This window comes from Castor canadensis, chromosome 14, assembly GCF_047511655.1.
Source record: "Castor canadensis chromosome 14, mCasCan1.hap1v2, whole genome shotgun sequence".
Classification (NCBI taxonomy): Eukaryota; Metazoa; Chordata; class Mammalia; order Rodentia; family Castoridae; genus Castor; species Castor canadensis.
In genome coordinates, this window is record NC_133399.1 from 55,413,154 (window position 1) to 55,433,992 (window position 20,839).

Genomic DNA, 20,839 nt, shown 5'->3' on the forward strand with positions numbered 1-20,839 from the left:
ATCTATTTGATGTTCCTCTTGCTAATTATAAGGACCAGCTAGTAGTTGTGAAATAAGTAGGAGTGACCCACATGTTTCATCATCACTGTCAGCTCTGTGGTGTCTCCACCATCCCCAGCCATGACCACTTTGAATGCTCACCTCACCCTTTCGAGGTGGGCAGAGCAGATGCTTGGCAAGTGAGGCTGAGAGAGGCAAGGGTCTTCTGGAGGCAGAGCCCAGCACTGGTGACTTGCCGCACCACACTTCTCATATATAGATTTGAAACTAAGCAGCAGGGACCACTGTGCTATGCCTCAGGGCATCTGCGCTGGACTGGCTTCATTTCCTCTTCCTTTGCAGTGAAGGAAGAGTTAATTGACCAGCTACATGAAGATGTCCATTTGTAACAACAGTAAAGGATCCTGGGAACCAGGAAAAGGGTGGCATGCGTTATCAGGAATAATCTGGAGACTATTGCAGGGGAAGCACAGCCTTCAAACTCAACTTTATGATTTGATGGCTGTGAATTTACAGTGGAGGCCCAGACATTATTGTCTTACCTGAGAGACTGAGAAAAAAGAGAAGCTGTTTGTGTGGCAGGTGAGCACATTCCTGCCTTCGATTCTGCAGACCCTGGCAAGCCATCTGTGTGTCAGACTCCAGGCTGGCACAAGAAAATAGAGCCTCAGATAATCCAGGCCTCTGGGGCAAATGGGCATAAGAACAGCTGAATGCACTTTTATGTGACTAGAGCTGAGTTCCATGGGAACAGGGTCCCCATGGCAGTTCACTTTTAGGGGCAGGAAATAGGGTAAAGTATGGCCAAGAGGAAGACAGGGAGACTCACCAAGAAATGTTCCTTGATCTGGGCCTTGAGGAAAGCTGCCTCTCTGGCTAACAGAGGAAATGCTGCTGTGATCGGAATAGACCATGATTGTGAGTTGGCCTGAAGTTTTGTATATTTGACTGGAGTTTTTGGTATAAACCTTTTTCTCGTTTTTGACAAGCATGTCTCTGATTTTAATAGTTTCATTTTAAAATTAAACAATAAAATTAATGTTTGCTTTCTGCTTAAAAATCTAAACAGTACATAAATGTATAAAGTCTCAAAGTCTTCTCCAGCCCACTCCAACCCCACAAGCCTCTGTGAACAGGTTCGTGGTATTGTGCTTTCTCCTGTACCTAGAACATGTCTCTATGGTGTTCTGTAAGCTACTGCATCGTTTTATCCTTGGGATGTGGAATTAGAAGGAAGCCAGGTGATCAGAGCAGGTCTGTTAGTGGGGAGGTAGAAGATCAAAGGACAGACTAGGACCTCGCCTCCTACCCAGCCTTCTTTCTTTAAACCCACTGCCCTGCCTCGGGGCCTCTTGTTCTTTTTCTTTTTTCTAAAGGAAGACCAAGATCTCGGACAGAATCTTTCTAGTGCATAGGAGATATTCTTAGCTGCTGAGCTCAATTTCAGAGCCCATTCTCTCATTAACTTGAACTCACACTTCTTCCTCCTCCTCCGCTCTCGAGGGCCCTGCAACCTCTGCGGTGGGTTTGCTGCTGAGCAGTGGGATTTCAGAGTGTGGGAGCTGCTGCAAATTTCGGTAATCAGAGAGCAGAGAGAGGTGATCTAAGGTCAACTTGTCTCCTGGCAGAGGTCAGAAATTGTTGTGGGTCCCTGGTGGGTTTTTTTGTTTTTGTTTTTTGGAGATAATGAAATGGATTAGTGTTTTTCCTCCTTGTGAGTATCTAGTAAACTATGAATCTTAAGAGCTACCTAGGTAGAGAGCTAAATTTAGATTGTAATAAAGTGAAGAAGGGAAAATGCTTAGAATAGGCTTGTCCCTTTCCATCTGGCTACCTCTTTCTGAGTTTGCAGAGTCCTTCCCTTAAGTGATTCTCCCTGTCTCTAGGTGAAGGCAGCTTTGCAAAGGATGTGAGGTGTAAGGGGTGATTTCCCACCAGGGATGGCAGTTGCTTTGGCTCTTTCTGGCTCTTGATTCATTAGATTCCAAGATCATTTGTTTTTACCAGACCTTTCCCACCTAGTGGTCTCTAGGGAGCTGTGAACTATCAGGAGTAGAAAATGGCTGCAGGTGGGCTGGCCCCACAGTATGTGGGACACATTCTCTGAGGGGAGCATCCCTACTTTTTACAGTTTCTTACTGGTAGAAAAGTTGCAAGAATAATATAAAGAATCCACGTCTCCTTTGCCCACATTCCCATTCTACAGCATTTCCATTCATTCTACCTGTCCATCCACCCATCTACCCATCGTGCATCTGTAATTTATAACATGGGGCATAATTCTCCATCACCCCTAAACACTCCAGTATGTACCATCCAAACATAAGGATGCTTTCCCACATGAACACTCTCCATGCTCCCAGTCAGAGATCAACGTCAATGCAACACAGCTGTCTAGACCATAGACCCTACTAAACTGCCAGCTGTCCCAACTTCTCCCTTTCTGTCCTCTCTCTTCCCTTTCCTTCCCTTCTCTATCTGCTCTCCTTCCCCTCCCCAACATTCTCACTCACTCCCTTTTTTTTTTTTTGAGAATTCTTACCAGAAACTTTTTTTTTTTTTGTTTTAAAGTAAGTCGCGTTTTGTTCTTTTTTTTTTTTTTTTCATATTATATTTCTTTTTTTTTTTTTTTTCATTTTTCTTTTATTATTCATGTGTGCATACAAGGCTTGGTTCATTTCTCCCCCCTGCCCCCACCCCCTCCCTTACCACCCACTCCGCCCCCTCCCGCTCCCCCCCTCAATACCCAGCAGAAACTATTTTGCCCTTATCTCTAATTTTGTTGTAGAGAGAGTATAAGCAATAATAGGAAGGAACAAGGGGTTTTGCTGGTTGAGATAAGGATAGCTATACAGGGCATTGACTCACATTGATTTCCTGTGTGTAGGTGTTACCTTCTAGGTTAATTCTTTTTGATCTAACCTTTTCTCTAGTTCCTGGTCCCCTTTTCCTATTGGCCTCAGTTGCTTTAAGGTATCTGCTTTAGTTTCTCTGCGTTAAGGGCAACAAATGCTAGCTAGTTTTTTAGGTGTCTTACCTATCCTCACCCCTCCCTTGTGTGCTCTCGCTTTTATCATGTGCTCATAGTCCAATCCCCTTGTTGTGTTTGCCCTTGATCTAATGTCCACATATGAGGGAGAACATACGATTTTTGGTCTTTTGAGCCAGGCTAACCTCACTCAGAATGATGTTCTCCAATTCCATCCATTTACCAGCGAATGATAACATTTCGTTCTTCTTCATGGCTGCATAAAATTCCATTGTGTATAGATACCACATTTTCTTAATCCATTCGTCAGTGCTGGGACATCTTGGCTGTTTCCATAACTTGGCTATTGTGAATAGTGCCGCAATAAACATGGATGTGCAGGTGCCTCTGGAGTAACAGTCTTTTGGGTATATCCCCAAGAGTGGTATTGCTGGATCAAATGGTAGATCGATGTCCATCTTTTTAAGTAGCCTCCAAATTTTTTTCCAGAGTGGTTGTACTAGTCTACATTCCCACCAACAGTCTTACCAGAAACTTTGCCTTGGGTCTCATGCCTCATTTGCCTCCTCCAGTCTGGAATAGTTTCCGGGACTTTGCTTGTCTCTCACACTTTTGACTGTCCTTTTGTGGGTTGGACCTCAGCTACATCTGTCTGATGATTCCTTGTGGCAGGACTAAGGTATTGCATTCTCAATAGGAATGCCCCAGAAACCAGGCTCCCTGTCCACGATGGTGATGTTAACTTCGATCACCAGGTCAAGTTGCTGTTGTCATATTTTTCTGCTGTGAAGTCATTAGTGTTTCCCTTGTAGTTGACCAGTATTTTGATGGGGGAGAGAACTACTGTGATGCAATACCAGAAAGTATCCTTCTCATGCTTTCAGTTGCTACCCTTGGCATCCATTGATGACTTCCACTCTGATTGTTCAAAAGAAATTCTCCATTTCCATAATTTGTTCTGCCTTTATATTACCTGGCATTTTACTGAAAGTTAAGCTTTTTCTTCTCTTCAACTTTTCTTCCCAACAATTATTTTTTTCATTTTTTATACCTGTTTGGACTCATGGGTTCCTATGCCATTTGATGGATTTTAGCCTCATATTCTCATGATTTAGTGTTTGTATTTAAATTAGGGCAATAAGAGCCCTTTCAATACATTGGCTTCTTTGTTAGTTGCTACGTCCTCATTCTTTGAGTCTTTCCTTCCTTTTTGGTGCAAGTTTCCCCAGGCTCATTCTGTACTTGCCCTAGCCCTAGATCAGTCATTTCTCCAACAATCCTTGATTCCTGCTATGGAGAATGGAAATTAGACACTAAACTCTGCTTTTTTGATGTGCCCATTCCCCCCGATTCTCCATAGAGAATACAGATTGCGTAGAAAAGTGCAATATTAGGAATAGAGACCTAGATGTGTAGCTTGTGTAGACATTGTGTTCTCATCTTGGCCAGATCTTCTGGTTGTTCTCTTTTCTCTCTCTCCTTCCCCCTCTCTCCCTCCCTCTCTGTTCAGTAATGGGGATGAACCCAGAACCTTGCATATGCTATGTAAGTACTCTACTACTGAACTACACTCCCAGCCCCATTCATTTTGGTTCTTTACCAGCCACAGGGTAAAGAAGAATGCTGTGTCAAGATAAAATTATCTAGAAATTCCTCTTCCCACTCCTTGGCCACTCTAGGGGCCTCATTCTTCCTGGCCTCTCTGCCACTGCTGTTGAAGTGTTCACCAGACCTTCTCTTCCTATCAAACTTTCCCTGGCCTGTGTCCCCTTGCCTCTGCCTGGCTGAGCCAATAGCATGATAAGGAGGTATGGAAGGATGCTTCCTAGAGACTAGATTAGCATGTCAGCCTAAGTCCACTGCTTAGTTCACAGGAGTAGGGGCAGAAATCATGAGTTTCATATGTAGGGTGGGAGGGCCTGATAGGCCTGAGATTCCCAGGGCATATGTGGGAGCAGAGGGGGCAGGTGAAATAAGCAGCCATGAGAAAAGGGAGTGTAATGGGTGTGAGGGTTATGGTGCTCACTAGACTGTCAGTGCCTGCTTTTGGGGCATTCTTGCCCCTTTCAGGGAGACATGGGACCTTAGGACTCCAGGGCTTTCATATTTGAAACCTTCTGCTCTTGACAGGAGACAAGCTAAATTTCCTGTGACATGTCTATGTATTTGTACATTTGGAAATCAGTTAGTGTAATTGGGGCAGTCAGAGAAGCTAAACAAAGGAAGTTTACTGAGAACAAATATGTATATTGCCAGTGGAATCTCTCACAGTTGGTACAAGAAAATACTCTAAATCAAGTCATTCTGGCTGAATGTGACTTTTTTTTCCTTTTTCTTCATCTTAAAAATGTTAAAAGAATTACAGCCTGGCTGAGATCTCCCCCTCCCATCAGACAGATTGCTTCTTAGAAGAATCCTTCAAATTGGTATTTTACCTGAAAAAGAGCAAAGGCACATGAAGAACTCTATGTGTGTACTTGGCATGAGTGTTTTTGGCAAAAAAAAAAGAGCCTAAAAGGGTGATTTAGGACCATGTGGCATGAGATCATATAGAGTCAAGTCACCTCAGAGACTCGATATAGGGAGTATGTAGGATGCAGAAGCTTCAAAGGACACTGCTGTCACCCTAGAGTGAGAAAAAAGCTGGATAATCTACAAAATTATGATTTTTCCTGAGCCCATCCTCTAAGATAGCAAGGCAACCAAATAAGCAGAATTCCAGAGGGTGTGTCAAAGCCCACCAAGGAGAAGGCCACGTATACTATTTCAGCTTTGGCAAAGTATAGGAGGACGAGATGGCTGTCTTCCTCACACAGGCCAAAATCTTCACACTCTTGAATGACAAGTGCAGGTCATGCTTTTGTCCTCAGCCTCCACTGGTTGCTCACAAGAAGCACCCAGACCAGAGAGAGAGGCCCCTGGTGACTCAGGTATGCAGGGAGATCAGAGGCTGTGAGGCCTGGGTGGAGGCAGAACAGATTCAAAGCTTTGCACACTTCCCCAGACTCTCCCTCTTGTGGAAAGAAAGCAGATCACACACCCTAGTTCCTCTAGTGCAGGAATAGAAATAGACTGCCTCTACCTCTGGGGAGGGGCAGGAGACATTGCTGTCCAAGGTCCATTACTCCCTTAGAAGCAGTAACCCAAATGTCCTGGGCTCCAGATGAAGCCAGCAACTGGTCCAGGCCTAGAATCATACACCACTAACAAGCAGAGTTCTGCTACTGTCGGACATGCAAGAAATGCCTGCCTGTCCACAACCAATAAAGACTGGGCAGGCTCTGCTGCCACAAAGAAGAGGGGAAAGAACGCAAAGTAAAAAAGTATCCCACTTTTGAGATCCAGGTTTACAGAACATGCCTAAGCTGGACCAGGACAAAGAATAACTCACCTGCTTTAATGTGTTGTCACAAAGAAGTATACACTGTCACTGAGAAAGGGGCACAGGCATGGGGAAGACCCTATGTGAGGCCCAGGAAGGCAGTACAGCTGAAATCTGGGGAGACTGAGAACACAGAGAACTCTATAAGCACCCCAGCTCCCACTCAAAGCTCAGGTGACAGCAGCCTCCTTTTACAGAAATATGGATGATGAGGTGTGTTAAAGATAACAATGAGACTCAAACCCAGATCAACTCCTGGCTGGGTTGGCTCAGTCTCTCACTCCATGCTAACGTCATCACTGATGAAGAAATGTGTCCATTTGCAGACATAAGTCCTGTTTACTTCCAGCTCTCCTGTTCTTCTACATATGATATATGGCATTCAACTAAAAATTATGACACACACAAGTAAGAAAAAAAAACTCAATCCATTGTCAAGAAACAAAGCAATCAGCAGAACCAGACTCTGAGATGATCAAGATGTTAAAGGATCCAGTGAGAAAGTGGATCACATTCATGAGCCAATGGAGAATTTTAGCACAGAGGTGGAAACATTCAGAAATAGTCAAATGAAATGCTAGCAATAAAAACCTTTCTAAATAATGAGGAATTTCTTCAACAGCCCTATCAGTAGACTAGACATAGCTGGGGAGAGAATCAAAAAACCTGAAGATAACCAAGGGAAATTAACTTCAAACTAAAGAGAGGAAAGTATGAGGAAAAACAAACAGAACAGAGCAGCCAAGAGTTGTGGGACGATCTCAACCGGTCTAACACACATGCAATGAGTAACAGAGGGAGGGATCAGTAGGAAGAGGACTAGCAAGCTAGTGTTTTCCTTTAAGTAAAGCCATGTGGTTGAAAACGGCCACAAGTAATTATTGCTCCTCCCCAGCTTCTAATTTAACTGGCATTTACTCTCATATTGCTCCACTTCATTTTTGCTTAACTTCTACACCCTGTTATTTGAGGGAAGAAATATGTGATTTATCCCACTCATAATCCCCTCAACAGCCTGCCTGCCATTTGGCATCAAGAGAAGTAGCAGTGAAGGTTGGATAGAATAGCTGAAAAGATGCAAGGCAAGATCCAGCAGTCTGCCTTTTGCTTTTGGCAGCAAACTTACACTTTATTTAACTAAAATAAAACATATGGTTCCTGGTTTTGAGGGGGTGGTAAATTACAGTTCATCCCTGTCCATAATCACAGCTAAGAACAAATACTCCTTCCCTTTTGCATTTGAGCAATAAAAAATCTGTTTACAGAAGAAGGCATTAAATATGATATTTATCTATGGAATACTCTTTTAGGCATTGGAAGTGGTCTGCTGTATGGAATAATTATGCATTTAACAAGGCCATGGCACAGGCTTCTTAAGGTACAGGGGCAGGAAATTGGTTTCAGGCATTCAGAAACTTTAGCATCTGGACAGTAACCACATGTAATGCCTAATCAGCCATCCGTCCACCTACTGAGGCCAGTTGCTGGAGAAAACCTGCCACTGTGGGTCTGAATATTATGCATCTGTTGAATTCAGCTGCTTTATGAAAGGGAGAGGAAGACGCCCCATGAGAAAGGCTGGGAGCATGGTGTCTAAAAATGTTAGTTGCTTAAGAAAGCAAGGTCAGACACAGCCTTTCAACTCACTGTTGTCAATGAACTTGCAACCCTGGCCTTGGCCTGGTTCCTTGGCCTCGATGCCACCCTTACAGGACAGTGCCTTCCTCCCCTGCTGCCTCCTCCATGTTCTCACACGTGCCATTTGGGACCTGATTTTGCATTTATTTTGTATGTGTGTCTCTCTCCCCTAAACTGAGCTTTTTGAGGGAAAGATTTGTGTTTTATTCATCTGCCAGGCATAGTGGGCTCTCAGTAAATTTTGTTCAATTGGATCAAGTAAATGCTCAGTATTAGATGGGCAGCAGTGACTACAGCCGAGGTTGAGGCAAGTGTTTGCTCCATCCTGTGGCCCATGTGACTTTGTTGTGCATTGACTGCCTGGTCTTTCTGCACACTTTCATTGACTGTGCTGATGGGGTTTGTTTTGGTTACGTGGCTCAGATGAGGACATTAGATTCCCATTACCCCGGCAACAGATGTAGAAATAATGTAGGGAGACTGTTGAACACAAGTTCAAAGTGAGAAAGATAAAGAGTCATAGAGAAGAAAAAGATCGTTGAACCAGTATCTGGGAGGGAGGGTAAATCAGGCTATGAGAGATGCAGACCCAGTCAGATTGGCCCTTTTATATCAAAGACTGTCACCTTCTGTCAGGAGTGCAGCTTTGAGAAGGAGGCTTGTGACCCAGGGAAGAGAGAAAAGGGGCTTTCTGGGGACCAAGACAATGAGTAAAATCCTGGAAGTGTGCTGCAGAGGTCACAGCCAGGTCCACTGGGATAACTGTTGTCACTGAATGTTTGCTGTAAGCTTCTTGGTAATCAAAAAAAGGGAAGTATGCTTTCGTCACGTGCTAAAATGAATCACACTGCTCCTAGGGGAAACCCAAACGCCTTCTCCTTGGGAAATCTGGTTTGGTTCTGTGAGCAGCTGTGTGACTTCAACTCATCTTTTCACTGCTCTGGGCCTGGATTGCCTCAGCTCCGATAAGAGAGTCAAATCCAGGGGTCAGACAATATTTAGAGTCCCTCTGAGTTGAGGTCTGCTTACTGATGTTGAGAATAAAGATAAGCCACCCAGGTGCTTTAACACAGGGTAGCTGTTTCCTTTCAGGGTCACCAAACCCCCAGCTTTCAGACTTTAGGGATCATTGAATGCCCAGCACAATGCTGCCCAGGCAGGCCCTGAAACACACAGTCAACACCAGGTCCACACTGGCCGTGGCCCCGCCTGCCACATCCCTAGTGATCCCAGGTGCCTGCTCTCAGGCCCTCCTGGAACCTTCCACAGGGTGAAACAGTTGGGAATCGTCAAGCTGCAGGGAGGGTGCAAGGAAGATCCTGAGGTCTCATTTAATAAGTCGCTTTCCTCTGAGTTTGTGTTTCATGAATTGAGTTGAGAGAGAGTGTTTGTGTCTGTCCAGTGCCCTTGGCCTCCCCAGGCCTTCGGTTTTGACACTGCTGTCTGCTGTCAGCCATTCTCTGCCCCTATTGTCAGAACTTCCCTAGCCTATCTTTGATCTGATAAACTCATTCACGTGTGTGTGTGTGTGTGTGTGTGTGTGTGTGTGTGTGTGTGTGTGGTGTAAGAACCCACACATTGTTGGTCCTATGATGAATGATGTACAAAATCTGCAAGAGAAGGAAATGTGAGGCAATTGGCAGGCATTTCCAAGAGGAAATGTTTGGTAAAAGGACTTTCCATCAGCCCAGCCACCTACTTGTACAACTGCACACACACACACACACACACACACACACACTGCACACACACACACACACACACACACACACACACACACACACACACACTGGTAAGGGTGTGCCCTGATGTTCTGATGGGCAAAGATTTGTGCAACTGAACACAATGGCTGTTTGTGAAGTAAGGCAGGCCTGATCTAAATAGGACTAGGTAAAGTTTCCTTTGGAGGCCTGTCTCCCTTTTCTCTGACCCCTGAGGCACCTGTTATGCCTGCTCTATCCCAGGCTCTATTGTACAGCTTGTTCTGTAAACCTCCTGTTTTCCACATGACTGTTATGGCTGGTTGCTAACAAATGCCAACCACTTCCAGGGAAAACTTGTACTTTAACAGACATCTGAAAATGATGCCCTGGCTGACCCCAAGGGGAAATGGGTATTTCAGGAGCCTACAGTGGGCTGCAAAGATGCTCAGATGGGTGAGTCTGGACCCACATCTCATGTCAGGAATCCAGCCCCCATTGTGTTGTTCCGGGGGGTGGGGGGCTTGTTTTCATTAGCCAAAGCCTGTAATGACTCTGAGGCATCCCCTGAAAATAAAGATTCTAGAAAAAAACTGACCAAAACAAAAGGCCAAAAAGTGTGAGAGAGGAAAAGAAGACTAATGGCTGAGAAGGAGGAAGTGAGGGTTGGAAATTATGCACTGACTAAAACGATTTTCTGTTTGGAGCCAAGACCTACTACTTATCTATTTGGAATTAAAATTTTATACTACCCTGTTGTCAGATTCTTTGTGGCTCAGGAAGCATTCTTTGATGCCAATTAGTTTCAAGATCTTTGAGTGCAAAGGTCAGTGGACCAAGAAGCAGGAGAGTGAGGTGCATTCTGGACCATGCTGTTCTTTTAGTGCATAGTAACAGCTCCCTGGACACGGATTAGTGAGAGTTCTGCTTTTGTGAACTGATGGTTGGGCATGAAAAATGTATTTTGTTCTCTTTTGGTTTTCCCACAACATAAGTAGCAGGCAGGCTTTATCAGTCATACTTGAAATGGCAGGCTGGCTGTTTTAATACTGTTTTTTCTATCAAGGAAATAATATAGGCAAGTGGATGGTAGTACTTAACTCTCGTACATCCTTGTTTTGAGGTTTGTCACCTAAGTGAATATTGATCTCTGCAGATGTTGAGCACACAGTTCTTTGATCTCTGCACTCTTCCTGGTCGCTGCTGTGAAAATTCACTAAGTTGCTGAGGCTATGCCAGCCATTTCACTCAGGTGGATGTCTGTGTCAGCCTTCTGTCACTGTAACAAAATACCTGAGAAAATAAGCTTAATAAAGGAAAGGTTTATTTTACCTCATAGTTTCAGAGAAGTCATTTGGCCCCATTGTTTGGGGTACTATGTCAGTGCTGTACATCATGGCAGGAGTGTGCGACAAAGGAAACTTATCATCTCTTGGCAGCCAGGAAATGAAAGAGAGAAAGGAAGAGACCTAAGTCTCAATAGCCTCTTCAAGGACATACCCCCCAGTGACCTAACTTCCTCCCACTAGACCCCACCTCTTAAAGGTTCTAATATTCCCCAATAATGCCAATAGGCTGACAACCAAGCCTTTAGCACAGGAGCCTGTAGGGGACACTTCCAAACCATAGCCATGCACAAAGGCTGCCCAAGGTCTGAACTTCAAGTTCTCCCCTTCCCATTGGTCTAGAGGTGCTTCCCTGAAATTCAACTCTAAGGAGTGGTGTTATATTCTTTGCTGTCCTGTTACCTATTGCTCCTACACAACGGGTGCTAAGGGAGGCTGGGGCAGCTCTGCTCTGTGCCCCTTCAGATCACTCAGCCTTCCTCCAGTTATACCTGCTACACCTCCACACACCACCCCTCATAGCTGGGAAGGGGCTTCCTTCCAGCCAGAATGTGCAGTCCCATTAACCACACGCTTTCACCTTCTGCTCTTTTCAGAATGGGTTGAACGGCTTGCATCTGGCCTCTAAAGAAGGCCATGTGAAGATGGTGGTTGAACTTCTGCACAAGGAAATCATTTTAGAAACAACAACCAAGGTACGTCTCATAGGGGATGGTTTTCATTGAAAATTCAAGTCTGTAGGTCCCTCAGGTATTGTACCAAACCCTGGCTTAGACATCAGTCCTTGAGTGAGACCCAAACATATTCCTGAACTTGTATTATCTTTCCAATCTGAGTCCTTGAAACCACCTGAAAACACAGGACCCTGTTTCCAGAAAGACTTAGTGGGCTTTACCATCTGCTCATCACTAGATTCTAAAGCTATGGTTCTTACTGAGATATTGCTGCCTCAGTTTACTCAACTGCAGAATGGGGATTGGTGTGGAGATTAAGTGAGATGATGCAGAGAAGGTGCCTGGCACACAGAAAATAATCAACAAATAATGGCTACTGTGTTGTAATTGAAGGCTGTAGAAGCTCTGAGTCCTGCTAATTCATCCTTCTCCATCAAACCTTCCAGTTATCTGAAGCAGCATTCTCTTTCATGAGTCAGTGTTTGGCCTAGAGACATCTATTCATATATATCTATATACTGAAAAAAAAATTATTTTGTAGTGCTGGGAATCAAACCCAGGGCCTCACGCATGCTAAGCATACTACTGAGCTATACACCCAGCCCAAAAACAGGTTTTATTCCATATATGCATGCATCTTGATTATTAAACAGGATGCAGCCAGTGTTTACAAAAACAATGATCTCAATTTACCAGTGTAAGTACTGTGTCATCGATTCCTGCCTTCTTCTCTTCCCTACTTTCCCAAGTCTTTGTGCTTGAATTTTCCCCATATGTCATTTATGAAATAGGGTCTTAAGCACAGCCTCAATTTCAACTCCATGCAGCAAGCACTCCTGCCACCTCTCAAGCAGAGAACACAGTAGAACAGTATGTAGAGAACAGATATAATTTATGGGTATGAAGTGAACTACCAAAATATTGTGAAGGTAGAATCATCTCTCAAGGTAAGATTCTGTAATTTTCATGTCATTTCCCCAATGTGAAAAGACTTCACCGCACTCATTGGTAAAATAAACAGAGCTGCTTTTTCTGGCTGTAGATGAGGTATTTTCTTCTAATCCCACAACAAATAGCAATGTTAAAAAAAAAAAAAGAAAACAAAACAAACAAATAGCAGTGTTTCTACCCTGCTCCTTCAGTGGAGGAAGAGACGAATTTGTTGGGGGGTGGGGGTTGTTCTCAGGTACCTGGCTGCAAGCAACGTAGCACCTGGCTGGCTCTATGGGTCAGTAGCCACCCTTCCCCTGGCATTTCCGCTAGAGCTTTAGAAAATTATGCTTGATCCTTTTACTTTTTCTGAATCTCCCACCTTTGATTGTTATTTTGCAGTGAACACTTGGTGTGTCTTATTTATAGAAATTTTATAAGTTGGCATGGTTTTAGAGTGCCATAGAGAGGGAATGAGGCTAAGGAAGACTCCTAGCAGATTGAGGACTTGTAATGGGTCTCCCATGCTTCAGAGATTAAAAATAAAGAAAAAACAAGACACCAAAGCCAATCTTGGTTCCTCAGCTTTGCTTAGAAATTGAAAAGCTCTTACTCCCTTCTGCCTCCCCTGAGAGGCCAGAGCTCAGCCACTGAGAACTTCTCATCTCCTTGAAGAACAGCCTCGCTCATTGCCCCTCTCCCCTACACTTGAGTTCATACAACACAGATCAGCCATCCTCCCTTCTACGGGCTCTATGAGTCCTTGGAAATAGCAAAGTTGGGTATTTGTGACTCAGTATAGAACAAGTACTTTTTCTTGCTCCTTCAAGGCCATGTTCCTTCATGCTGAGGTAGGGACAGAGAACACAGATCATAGCCTCCCTCCTGTGACTCCCTGACCCAGGCCCAGGGGCCTTCTTGAGTCTTGCAGTATGTCTGTGGAGGGGGGGAGGTTACACACACCCGTGTCCATGCACATGGGAGTTAGGGGCCCACTTCCCAGGGTCTCCTTTTGCTCCCATTCCTCACAGGGCTGCCCTCCACACAGATAGCGTGAAAAAGACCCACAGGGTTCCATGTGTGGCCCACTCCCAGCCTGCCATAGAAAGTAGGAGTTTTGACAGTGGTAGAGTTCAGACAGGAAGGATCAGATGGAAAGAAACATTTGATGTATGCCTCTTCAAGTGTAGAAACTGAGACTGTCACCTGGGTGCCTATGGGCCTGACCCAGCATCTAACACACATATTCGCAGTAAGTGTGTGTGGCCCCTGAATGAAGGGACACAATGTGCCCTCTGTATGGGAAATAGAAAGGTACCACTTGGTACCCAAATACCCAAATCTGAACTCTGATTTCTAGAGAAGCTTCTTGTGCCAGCATACATACTGGTTTCACAGCAAACAAATCAGACCCAAGCGCCAAAGCCTTGGAGGCTCTTTGGACTTCTATGAAAAATTTTTAGTGTCTATACACTCACTTCTGGCATTTACTTTCTGACAGGTATTTGAGAAAGAATCCTTTTGCTTATCAAATGGGAGAAATCAAAAAGACCATTTTGGGAGGCAGGAAACAGGGAACTCCTGGGCAGGAGGTGTGGCATACAAAAACAAATACCTGAGCTCCTTCCAGTCTCCAGGTGCCCTTCGGTGACTTCATTCCCCCACCCTCACCCCACCTCACCCCACCTTACCCCCACCCTCACCCCGTGGCAATTTGGACAACAGTGGTTATGTAGTGCAGAGCTAGACTGCGCTACTCAGTTCCCCTCAGTGAGGAAGCTTTGCCTCAGGTAACAGGTGCCTCAGTGCAAAGACTGGGTTTGAGGTCCCTGTTGTTGGTTCTAGAAATGGATCAGTATGTGTTTATGTAATTTAGTTTAAAAAGTATACAATCATCCCTCACTATCCTAGGGGGATGGGTTCCAGGAAACTCACTGATTTTAAAATGTATAATGTTTAAGTCCTTTATATAAAGTGGTACAATATTTGCATGTAATCTACACACATCCTCCTGTAGGCTTTAAACCACCTCTGGATGACTTATAATGCCTAATACGATATGCACGCTCTGCAAGTTGTTGTTATGCTGTAATGTTTAGGGAACAGTGACAAGAAAATAAAAGTCTGCATGTTCAGTACAGATGCAGTGTTTTTCTGAGTACTTTTAGTGTGTGGTTGGTAGAATCCAAGGATGCAGAACCCACTGATGTGAAGGGCTGACCGAATGGTGAGAAATGAAGTTGTTTGCTGTCTCTGTTCTTTGAGTAGCACAGAGACACACAGGTCCAGCTGTGGTCCCATTTCCTCAACTTGCCCTACTTGATGGGTGTCTGCCCCAGAATGTCCCTGAATACAAGTGCAGTGTGGGTTGTGCAGGGGCCCATGTGGGTCATGGTACTTGCTTTTTTGGCCAGGACTCATTGGCCCAGATGGAACTTAGTAGGAAGGCTGGCTGGCCAGGGATGTCCGCCTCTAGAAACAGACCAGTGCTGCTGGTCCCTCACGCCTCTCAGATTGTTGTCCCATACCCAGGATGAATCCACACAGGGAAACCCAAATGCTAACTCACATTCTCAGAACCTGCCTTGTTATCTTTTAGAGTTTAAGACAATTGTGTGCCTCATTTACTCATTTCTCCTGTCTGGACTTTCTATCTCTATTACTTGGTGAGACCTTGCTTGTTCTGATTTACTTTTTAATATTTTGAGTACTCTTCTTTGTATTTCCTCTGCCAGATTTTATTCTGTTGAGTCCATTCATTGATTTTCATATTTTTCTTCTCTTTTCCACTGCATTTTACCCTTTCCTTTTCTACTTGGTATTTTACTTTCTTAACTCTCCCATTCCTTTTTTGCCTTTGTTCTTCTTGGTCTGTGAGTGTCCTCATAACAACATCATGGGTACTGAATGAGAGCATATAAAGCCTGCCTTCCCCAGAGCACCCAGGCCTTGCTGAGGGCTCTGTGATGTCCTGCAGAGTCACACATTCAGTGGAGCAGAGATTAGCTATGACCAGTAGGCCATTGAGAAGTTGAGAAGTTGCATTTTTATATTCGGCACTGTGTTTCACAGGTGACAGGAAGAATTCCCCTCCTTCTTCTTTCAATAGTATTTCAAGAAGTGTGACGGGCCAGGTGTACACATGGGTGTTTTCCACCCCTTTTGACCTAAAGAAAAGTCACAGGACTTCCTAACCAGAACCATTGTTCCGCCTGCCTGTGACATTGGCTTATGCAAGCCTGGGGGGAAACCTCCGCAGTTCCATCGCCTCTCTGTTTCAGAAAGGGAACACAGCTCTGCACATTGCCGCACTTGCTGGTCAGGATGAGGTGGTCCGGGAGCTGGTCAACTATGGCGCCAATGTCAATGCCCAGTCACAGGTAACCGCTCGCTACTGCATAGTGGATGTGTTGGCCACTGCATAACACACACACACTATAGATAAATCTCAGTTTCCTAGCAGCACATCTCCAAGCAGTAATGAAGATATCCTATATTATCTGTTCGTAGTTGGACCACATGTTCTAAGCATCATTGTGGGCCCCTCTCTGTTCAGTAGACCAGCCAAGTAACATATTTAGCATGAATCATTTAGGGAGAGAATCTATGTGTGAGGGTGGGTAGAAGAATGAAGCATGGGGGATTGGTGATGAAGGGCTTAAAAACAGAGGGGGAATGCATGAGCCACAGCCTGACTGGGGTGATTAGGGGCAACACACACTTCCATGAAGAGTTGTCCCCCACTTGTGACCTTTGATAACAGTTCCACAGTGCCAATTCAAAGTGACAATGAGTTTTCATAGTGGGAATATCTCCCTACAACTACATGAAAATGGGATGAACTCCCTCCAGATTAGGGTTTGCATCTGTCTGCATCTCTCCCTAATGCAGGTACATTCTAATAGCCTCTCCTCTTGATTTACAGAAAGGCTTCACCCCCCTGTACATGGCAGCTCAAGAGAATCACTTGGAAGTGGTTAAGTTTTTACTGGAAAATGGAGCCAATCAGAATGTAGCCACAGAAGTAAGTTCTTTGGAGAATGTGCTTACTGCTAGAAACGTCCTCAGCAGTACTTGGTGGCCGAGCCATGCCTCATTGGTTATGTGCTGAAATGCAGTCGCTGTCATGGTTGACACAGAGAATGGTTGAGTGCTGTCAATTTTCATGTCTCTGCACTGATCCTAGGGGCCATTTTCATTCTAAAGGGAGTGAGGGACAAATCATGGGTCTTGAGGAAGAGCCAAACACATGCCAAAGAAATGACATTGGACTCAAAGATGTTCTTCCCATTATAGTGAACACTTCAGGATGGATGGGGTGGGGTGGGGTATCTGGTTGACAAGTCTGCCTTGGGCCTTATGAGAAAGGCTCTTGTCACAAACCCTTGACAAGTCACTTTTAGCTCTGAGCCAGAGGCTTGTTTGTGAAAGGGTGAGGCTGCACTGGATCGAGCTGAGGCTTCTCTTGACTTGATATTGCATGCCTCCATGTGACTTTGTTACTGTTCTGCTTCACCACTTTGTTGTGTTCTCGCCTCTCAGTATACAATGGAGGGAAGTGCTATTAAGAACTTATAGTTCCTAATATCATGGCCCAGCTTGGTTTCTAGCTCCTAGACACCTGTAAAACTCTGCTGCATTTAAGGCACAATGGAGTGAGAAGAAAGGTAGGCAAGGAATGAAAGAGCAGTAAAAAGTCTTTCATAGAACACAGTCAGAGTCTCCCAACACACAGTTACACTGGAAATAGACTAAGTGCTAAAAAAAGATGACCACAGTAAGGCATTGAGGAGGAGATGGCACTTAAGCTGAGCTTGGAGGATGCAGATGACTTTAAAGAGCAACATGTTGGAGGAGGTCATTCAGGCTGGGGCCTCCTGTGAACAAGAGCCAGCAAGTGGTTCTGCTATTCACGGCAAAACATCTTTCCTCTTCTTGGCCAGGATGGCTTCACTCCCCTGGCTGTAGCGCTGCAGCAGGGTCATGAGAACGTGGTGGCCCATCTCATCAACTATGGGACAAAGGGGAAGGTGCGACTCCCAGCCCTGCACATTGCAGCCCGTAACGACGACACAAGGACAGCTGCGGTGCTCCTGCAGAATGACCCTAACCCAGATGTGCTCTCCAAGGTGAGGGCGGCCAGGCAGGCACTGGGAGAGTTAGTCTGGAATTGTGGAGGTCCATCAGTCAGACCCACCTTCAATTGTCAACTGTTTCAGAACAGGTGGGACTTGGGGAGGGCCAGCCATGTGCAGTAAGCACAGCGCCCATGGTAACTTTGTGGCCTGGAAGCAATGTGGGAAGGCCTCTGTGGACAGCCCCACCTCAGACTCCTGGTGAAGGCCAAGGCAATGTGTGTAGTGTGCAGCCAAGATGGCTCTTGCTGTGCTGGCACAGCCAGAACAGTGTCCAGGTGGGCAGGGTGGGTCTGCAGCCAGAGTGAAGCTGAAGCCCCAGGAGGGGAGCCCTGAACTGTCACCCACCCCCCCGCCCCTCACTGCCCCTGCTGGAGGGAGGAGGCACTCCCAATAGTGGTAGGGCTAGACATTGAAGAAAGTGGTCCCCAGGGGCCTGGCCCACTGGTCACTATGCTGTCTGATATTCTAAGGCATTGCTTCCCATTGCCTATACATTAAGCTCTTGGCGATTCCAGCCAGAGTGGATTTACACTGAGTTGTTCACTCTGTCCCCTCCCACTCATCCCCTTCCCACCCAGCCCCTGCCTGGATTTTTCTGGAAAGCAGTTGGCTGGGGATGGGGATGGATGTGGTCTGAGGACATGGTACAGGATGATGACAGTGGACACACCCAGGGGTTAGAGGTCTGCCTTTGGTGAGCCAGGTGAGGCATCAGACCCTTTTAGGGGCTGAAACAGTCCTATGATTGAGATCATGGACACATAATACTTTTCACTCCTAAGTAAAATCTCTTTATGAGTTATCATTCAGTTGGAGGTGATCCCAGTCAGTCTATGGTTTGGTTTGGCCATGGCCATGAGGCATGGGATAGAGGTCACTCCAAGGTAGTGCCCAGCTTTTGAGTATAGCTTGCCACAGTGCGTCTCTTGGACTCTTCTGCAAATGTTGCCATTAGTCAAAAATAGCAAATCAGCTTTGTGTGTTGGGTCCTCTGGCTCTATCAACTTTTTCACAATCCTTGCCTGATTCTGGGATAGAGGTGCCAATGAGTCACAATATGACAGATTCTTCTCCCCCTCTGTTATGCCCAGACGGGTTTCACGCCCCTCCACATCGCAGCTCACTACGAGAACCTCAACGTGGCCCAACTGCTCCTCAACAGAGGGGCCAGCGTCAACTTCACACCACAGGTAATCTCTGCTGGGCTTTCCCACACACAGTCCAGTGCTTGGGATGTCTAGAATCAGGTCCCCCTGCTTCTCACTCCAGTACCACAATATTCATCTGCATTATGGATGTGTCTGTGTTGGCACAGCCCTGGGGTCTGTTAGGCTCCTTAATGGCAGGTTCCTAACCATTTATCCCCTTGGTTTCCACTTGCCTTGTCTTGAGAATATTCTGAATCACATCTGCTCATTCTCGCGGTGGACACCTAGAGGCAAGGAACAACTTTCAAACAACTGGCTTTCTTCCCATCTGTTAGGTTGGCTCTGGGTGGCATGGACTTGGCCAGTTTAGTGAGATTGCCCATCATACTATCAGGTCCTTATAGGTTCAGAACTCTTTCTTAAACAAGAGAGTCCTCATGTTTAAAGTGGCTGCTTGTGATACCTTAAAAGCAACTGAGGCCAATAGGAGAAGGGGACCAGGAACTAGAGAAAAGGTTAGATCAAAAAGAATTAACGTAGAAGGTAACACACACACACAGGAAATCAATGTGAGTCAATGCCCTGTATAGCTATCCTTATCTCAACTAGCAAAAACCCTTGTTCCTTCCTATTATTGCTTATACTCTCTCTTCAACAAAATTAGAGATAAGGGCAAATAGTTTCTGCTGGGTATTGAGGGGGTGAGGGGGGAGAGGGAGGGGTGGGGGGAGAACTGACTCAAGCATTGTATGCACATATGAATAAAAAAAAAGTGGCTGCTTGTACTGTGGCAGCTTCAGGGCAGGGGGGCTACAGAATGGTGGGCCTAGCTATATTCTAAAGCACACCAAGCGAGCCCTGACTGTCCCATTTCCTCCCTCCAGAATGGTATTACACCACTGCACATCGCCTCCCGCAGGGGGAACGTGATCATGGTGCGGCTGCTGCTGGACCGGGGGGCCCAGATAGAAACAAGGACCAAGGTGGGTGCCAGCAGCCTTAATGGACAGGCCAGGGGAGGGAGTTCTGCCCACAAAAGACTCACTGGGATGTTGGGCTTAGTGATCCAGTTAGCGATGTTGCCAGCTGCCTCTTGGAGCAGCCTGCAGCAGTAGCCAGGTTCAGCAGGAGATGATTGCAGTAATGGGCTGTGCTGCTGCCGAGCTGGCCTGAAGGAGAAGCATCAGCACTTCCACAACCAGAAACCATGCTGCAGGCAGCTTCCTCTCCACACGGCCTCTGATGGGTACCTTTTGGGCTGTTTTTCACTCTGTCTTTTAAAGGATGAATTGACACCTCTCCACTGTGCAGCTCGGAATGGGCATGTGCGAATCTCAGAAATCCTGCTGGATCATGGGGCACCCATCCAAGCCAAAACCAAGGTGTGTACTTCCTTCCTGTGAGGGGCATCTTCCAGGCAGGGCTCCAGGTTAGACAGAACTGGGATCGTTCCTATTTCTTTAAAAATAGAAATACCAGTACAACTAAATACAATACTGTGTGCCACTTACCGTGATGCCTGTCACACAGGATACACTAATTATTATTTATATCAAGGTTGGCAAACTTTTTATTCAAAGACACAGGTATTAAATACCTTTTGACTTTGTAGGTCATGGTCTGCTGCAATGATCAAACTCTGCCAATGGAGCAGAAAAGCGGCCATGGCTAACATGCAAACTAGTGGCCGTGTTCCAATAAAACTTTATTTACAAACCCAGTGGTGGGCCAGATTTGGCCCACAGGCTGTCATTTACCTACTCCTATTCTAAATCAGTCCCTATCTCCTCCATCCTAGCTCAGAAATGTAAGGTTTCTAAAACTCTTCAGAGCCTCAGCAAGATAGGAATGAAGTTAAGAAGAAAGCAAACCCATTCTTCTCAAGTTCCTTTAG

The 20,839-nt window shown here is 45.5% G+C and overlaps 1 protein-coding gene across 15 annotated transcripts in view; it reads left to right on the forward strand.

Moving 5' to 3' along the window:
- Positions 1-20,839, forward strand: part of Ank1 (ankyrin 1) — a 188,090-nt gene that overhangs the window by 107,024 nt on the left and 60,227 nt on the right. For all 15 annotated transcript variants that reach the window (XR_012441435.1, XM_074054602.1, XM_074054608.1 and 12 more), the window contains exons 3-9: positions 11,652-11,750; positions 15,941-16,039; positions 16,585-16,683; positions 17,603-17,788; positions 18,889-18,987; positions 19,830-19,928; positions 20,229-20,327. Coding sequence is in view for 14 of the 15 variants with exons in the window: in XM_074054602.1 (XP_073910703.1) it covers positions 11,652-11,750; positions 15,941-16,039; positions 16,585-16,683; positions 17,603-17,788; positions 18,889-18,987; positions 19,830-19,928; positions 20,229-20,327 (780 nt within the window). In the remaining variant the exon portion in view is untranslated. The remainder of the gene's footprint in view (positions 1-11,651; positions 11,751-15,940; positions 16,040-16,584; positions 16,684-17,602; positions 17,789-18,888; positions 18,988-19,829; positions 19,929-20,228; positions 20,328-20,839) is intronic.